Genomic DNA, 5,961 nt, shown 5'->3' with positions numbered 1-5,961 from the left:
CTCTCTCTCTCTCTCTCTCTCTCTCTCTCTCTCTCTCTCTCTCTCCAACCCTCTCTCCCTCCACTCCTCTATTTCTCGCTCTTGCTCTTCCCCTCTCTTTCCTCTCACACTGTGAGGAGCCCAACCTAAGTACTCCATCAGCTGGGGAGGTACACCATTTAGAGACACATAGATGTTATCTGTCTCAAAATACAAGGTAAAGGCAGTTGAGGGGTCCTGGGATTGTGACTTCATCACAGAATGCTTGCCTAGCAGGTGAGCAGGCCTACATTTCACCCTGAATACTGTGCTGAACTGAGTCTGAGCTGAGTCTGGCAGCACAAACCTGGGATCCCTGCACGTGGGAGGATGATCAGAAATACAAGGTTGTCCACAGCTACACATTGAGCTGGAGGCCAGCCTGGGCTACATAGACCTGTCTCAAACAAGGCAGAGGATGGGAATGTAGCTGTCTAGAATCCATCCCCAAATAAGGGGCTGGGGCATTGTTCAGAAGGAAAGCACCTGCCTAGAGTCCTCCAATGATGTTCTTCTGGGGGTGTAGCTCAGTGGTAGAGACCCTGTGGAGAGTGTGTGTAAGGTTCTGAGTTCTGCCTTGAGCAACCTCCTCCCCCCCACACACAAAAAAAGAAAAGAAAAACATCATCTCCACTCACATTACCAAAATCACTACCTAGAAATTCTAAAATAACTACTGCCATTCATAGAGTTACCCACCATCAATGATGCACCCACTGTGAGCCCTAACCTACTCCTCCAGAAAGAAACCAGTGAGAATGCCAGTGTCCCCATCCCCACAGTCACCTCTAGCACCCAATAGAAGAACCCCCCAATCTATGTATACACTGACCAGTGAATTGTCCCAAGTTGGCACTCTTATACCTCCTGCAGTCAATCCATAGGCAGATGGAGCCAGACGGTGAACATAGGCCATCAACCTATCTACCATGCTGAACACCAACAACGTTACCAGGAACATGGATATGAGGGACCAGCCACGTAGGACCAACTTTCGTTCTCCTTGCAGGAACAGAGCACTTCAGCTGGGGAGGGAGAAAGTTCTGGGGACCTGGATCTATTCTCCACCACCTCCCGGTGCAAATCATAATCATGTTCTTCCTTCTTTCCATTTCTCCCTCTCATCTACAACCTGTTTCCTGTGAAGCTGTTTGCAGCTCACCTCCAGCACCACTTCAACTCTTTCCATTCTCATGCACTGGACTCTTCCGGTGCAGCACACCTATCTCAAACTCCAGCATGATTATGTATGCTTGACGACATACATAAAAGATTGAGTGCATGAATGAACTCACAAGTGGGTGAATGCATGCTTCCTCTCTCATCTTTAGAGCAACGAGCAGTGGAGTTTTCAGAACTTGGGCACAGAAACCCAGGACTCAGAAGAGAACTTGGTTGCCAATTGAGCAACAGCTCCTCACAACCTGGATTAGGGCTAGCCTGGCCTTCTTGGAGCTTAGAGGGAACACATGAAAACACTCAGGTCAAATGTGCTAACTGCCATGATAGCTGAAATAGTCTAGATGCTCAACAAGAGGGGATGGGTCTGAAACCTGCAACAGTAAGTAGGTGTCAAAGGCTGGGTATTTCCCCTTCTCTGTACCAGAACCCATGCTGACTTCTTGATGTTTTAACGTTTGAGACAAAGTCTCCCTGTGTTGTTTCACGGGCCTGAGTACACTATGTGCACAGTCTAACCTGGACCTCACCAAGATCCACCAGCCCCTGACTCCTAAGTTCTGGGATCAAAGGTGTGCACCAAAATATGCAGCTGCCAAGCAGAACCCTTAATGAGGCTCCTGGAGGGAAGTGATATTTTCTGGTTGCTGTTTCTTGAGAAAGAGTCTCACATGGCCCAGGTTAGGCTAGGCTAACCTCAAAATGTAATTCAGGATCTAGGAAACAAAGAAGAATATGGTCATTGTTATCCCAATACTGTTCAGGGTGGGTGACACTCCACTGGAATAACCTGAGTTCTCATATTCTGGTTATGGTACACATGGTAATGTGTACCATAACTTTATTCATTTTATTTTATTGGTTTGTTTTGAGACAGCTCTATATTTTACCCTGGCTGTCTTGAAACTCACAATGTAGACTAGGATGGTCTACATCACAGACTACTAGAGCCTAAAATCCCACAGATCCACCTGGCTCTGGCTTCAAAGTGCTGGTATTAAAGGTGTACAATACTACACCCAGCTCTGAAACTTCTCATAGAATCAATAAAATCAGTGATCCAGAGTTCCAAGTCCAAAAAGGAAGCATTTTGGCATTCTCAGAAAAAGAATCTTTATCTGCAGGGAGCTTGCAGCTCTCCTGGCTATCACTGGTGCAAAGAATTTGTGCAGACTACTGATTTGTAGGGTAACCTTTTATTGAGGTACAGGCCCTTATTTAGAGCTGTGAGTTGGGGGTCACTCGCTCCTCCATCCTCCTTTCACACTTCCTGACATCACCCCTGACCTTGCCATCTGGCTACAGTCCCCGGAACTCAAACAGCTCCAGAAACAGCAGGTCCTGCCCCACCCAATCTCATCCCTGGGACAGTGTCCAGGGTGACCTAGGGCCTACTGTAGAGTGGGTGCAACGAGGATCTCCCATCCCACAGCCAGGAGGGTGCAAGCAGGAAGTACAACTCTGTCAGCAGGAACAGAGCTTTGGTCAGCATCTGAGTGGAAAGGACAGGGGAGGGGCTGTGGGGGAGAATGAGGGTTTTTAAAGTCTCCCCAAGGAGCCTCCACAGCTCCAAGCTCACCTCCTGCAGCTCCTGGACACCTGTTACCATGTGGTTCCTGATCCTGATCCTAACCCTGTCCCTAGGAGGGATTGGTGAGATGAGGGAATGGGAGGGGTCACAGCCCTGACTCTATTGCTGCCTTTGGCCCTGGCCATCCCTTTCCCCTCTCCCCTCTCCTCAGCTACATCATGAGCTCCACCTGCTCCTCCTTCTCTGACCCTGTACACTGCCAGGTCCCTCACAGTTCTTGCACCGAGCACACTTCCCACTTTCTAGAACTTTCTACTCTTTCTTAGTCCCCTGACCATCTCTGGGCTTCTCCAGTCTTTCTAAGGAAGCCAACCCCTTACGAAAGTTAAGACCTTAGATATCCCTCCAGTTGATTGATTTTCCTAGAGCCTCAAAGCCCAACCCCTGAATCAGGGACTTACCTAATCCCACACTACTGTCATTGGCTGTCTAGCAGCTGCCAGCTTTCAGGTGTGTTCCCCACATGATGACAACTGGTCTCCCATCATCTCTAGTTGGCCTGTTTTTACCAAAAATTTCACTTCTCAAATTGGCTTGTGACATAAGACCGGTTCAGCCCCTTTCTACTGGCAGAAAATGCCCATGTCCCTTCTCACTGGCTTTTTGTTTAGTCTTGTTTTTGGAGAAGGGGTGAGCTTGCAGACACCAGACATGGACATGAAATATCTTCATCAATCACTGGCTACCTGGGCCTGGGTCTCTCACTGAATGGAGTCTTCCTGTTAGGCTAACATGATTGTCCAGAAAGACTCAAGGGAATTGACCCGTCCAGCAGGTCCAGTTATTCGAGGGTCTCGAGGGGACCTCCTCCTAAGAACCAAATGGGGGGGTAGAGAGAGACGAGGGCCTTGTACGAATAACAACACGGAGACCCTGAAGTTGTATCAAGGCCCCAAATCTATTGAAAAAGGTCCAAGGCTTAAATGCACAAGCAAAAGGGGAAGTACAGATACTTATCAGTGGGAGGGGTGGGGCAATACAAGCAAAAGGAGAAGTACTTATGGGAGGGGGGCAATAGAAATTCTTTCTTTTGGCAGCTACACGGGGAAGCAGGAACTTGGTGGTATCAGGATGTGGTCAGGACATCGGTGATGACTTAGGGCTGGAACATTCTTGGAATTGGTGTGTCAGTGGCCCGCTTTTGACCCCTTTTCTTCTCGGCAGGAGAGGCCCAATTTAGAGATCAGGACAATAGCGTTGTCTTAATAGCTCCCAACAGGGAATCCTCCTGTTTCCACCTCCCCAGCTCTGGGGTTACAGGCACACAGCATCACACCTGACCTTTTCCCTGGGTTCTGAAGGGTTCAGCTCAGGTCCTAATGCTTACACGGCCAATTCTGTAGCAACCAAGCCATCTCCTGCTCTTGGGAATAAGTTCTGAGTTAGTGTCTCATGATGTAGCCGAGGCTTGTCTTCAGTCCATGGCAATCCCTCTGCCTCAGCCTGCTGTGTACTGAGGTTACAGAGAAGTGCAGCTATGCATGGTTTGCCAAGATTTCCTCTGTTTCCCAATGCTGCGCTTTGGCCCCCTCTTCCCCCTCATGCCTCACTCCCTGCACTGCAGGCTACTATTCTGTCTCACTGGATCCCCATAGCACGGCTCTGGTTCCCACTCTGTGCAGGCCACCCCAAAGTCCCCAATGCCTAACCCATGTACCTCAGATCAGCTGGGTCCTCCCCTCTATCTCACAGTGGCCTGACTTGCTCTAACTACTTTTCATATTCGGGTCCAGAGGCTGCCTCCAAGAGAACAATGAGCCTCTCCAATACCCAGATCATTTGCCTACCTCCACAGAGCCTGTCTGTCACAGACCCCCAGAATTTTCTTCTCTCATTGCTTATCCCAACTCAAAATCCTTTCTTAGGGAGCCCCACCCCACTTAGATTTCATCTCCACTACAGAACTTAACAGGAGCCCATGCCCTAGCCTTAACCCTGCCCCTTTGATCTCAAACCTTCATTCTCTCCGATCCCAACTGGCCACTTCATGCCCAATCCAAGAAACCACAAATCAACCCCAAGCTCCCTTTCCTGGATTCATTTATTCATTCAAATCTAGTCTTCTGAGACCTCACCCTTTTCAGAATTCCCAAAACCCAGCCAAGACTCTGACTTCTTCTCAAGACTTGTAGACTCTAGATTACAAATTGGAGGATTTCATTTGCATTGGAATAAGAATGAACTGAAACCCCCCTCTCTCTCTGTATGTGTGTGTGTCTCTCTCTATGCCTCTGTCTCTGTCTCTGTGTTTCTCTCTCTCTAATACACACACACACACACACACACACACACACACACTACCCTGCCATCCCTTTGCCCAAATCTATAAAGTGACCTGACACTATACCTGATACTTGATTCAAGAGTTCTTTCTGTATCCACAGCATTGATCTCCCTATCCAGGACCAGCCATATATGGGTCCCTTCCCCAGATCTCCTCACCAAGTCCCCTGATCCCATCCCTGCTTAAATGTGTCCCCAACAATACACCTCCATATCTTGTCAACTCTCCCCTCCCCAATTGTTTCTGTTGCAGATGCTGCAACTCCTGCCCAGTCTCAAGTGGTTGGAGGATTTAACTGTGAGAAGAATTCCCAACCCTGGCATGTGGCTGTGTACCGCTTCACCAAATATCAATGCGGGGGAGTCCTGTTGGACCGCAACTGGGTTCTCACAGCTGCCCACTGCTATAACGAGTGAGTAAGGGTGAAGACAGGAAAGTAGGGTGGCAGCCAGAGAACATGACTCCAGGACAGGCTGGGGTCCTGAAGGGCAGGCAGGTGGGACTGGCTGAAACTCTATCCATGACCTCCTGGGTCTCTCTTTACTCCTCCCTCCAGACTTGAGTTCTGAGTACTGTTTCTTTCTTTTCTCTCTTATTATCTGTCTATCTCCTGTCTGTATTCACATCTGAGTGTCTCTGTGGTCATCTGTCACTGTGTGTCTCCCCCTTGGGACTCTGCAAAGCCTTGTCTGGGTCTGGTTCTCATGTGTTCTCTTTTATCACTACTGACCATGGTGGGGACCAGGCCCAAAGGGTCCCTGAGGATAGAACATGCTGTCCCTGAGGGTAGACTCTGAGAGAAGTCCTCACTCTCCTCAGGGCAGCTCTGCCTTTAGGACCTTCTGTCCACTCTAGGACACACAGAGAAGGGCTGGTCAGAACTGGAGCT

At 49.0% G+C, this 5,961-nt stretch overlaps 2 protein-coding genes across 2 annotated transcripts in view; one reads left to right on the top strand and one right to left on the bottom strand.

Annotated features, from left to right (window-relative positions):
• Window positions 1-5,961, bottom strand: part of Klk15 (kallikrein related peptidase 15) — a 642,438-nt gene that overhangs the window by 276,359 nt on the left and 360,118 nt on the right. The gene's annotated exons all lie outside the window — the stretch shown is intronic.
• The window catches only part of Gpr32 (G protein-coupled receptor 32), a 16,365-nt gene continuing 11,351 nt past the window's right edge, over window positions 948-5,961 (top strand). Inside the window, 2 exon segments of the mRNA XM_021166081.1 lie at window positions 948-999; window positions 5,325-5,484. Coding sequence (XP_021021740.1) covers window positions 948-999; window positions 5,325-5,484 — 212 coding nt within the window.

The sequence above is a fragment of the Mus caroli genome, chromosome 7 (genome assembly GCF_900094665.2).
Source record: "Mus caroli chromosome 7, CAROLI_EIJ_v1.1, whole genome shotgun sequence".
NCBI lineage: Eukaryota > Metazoa > Chordata > Mammalia > Rodentia > Muridae > Mus > Mus caroli.
The sequence above is the reverse complement of the archived record's forward strand: the minus strand, read 5'-3'. Positions and strand labels throughout refer to the sequence as shown.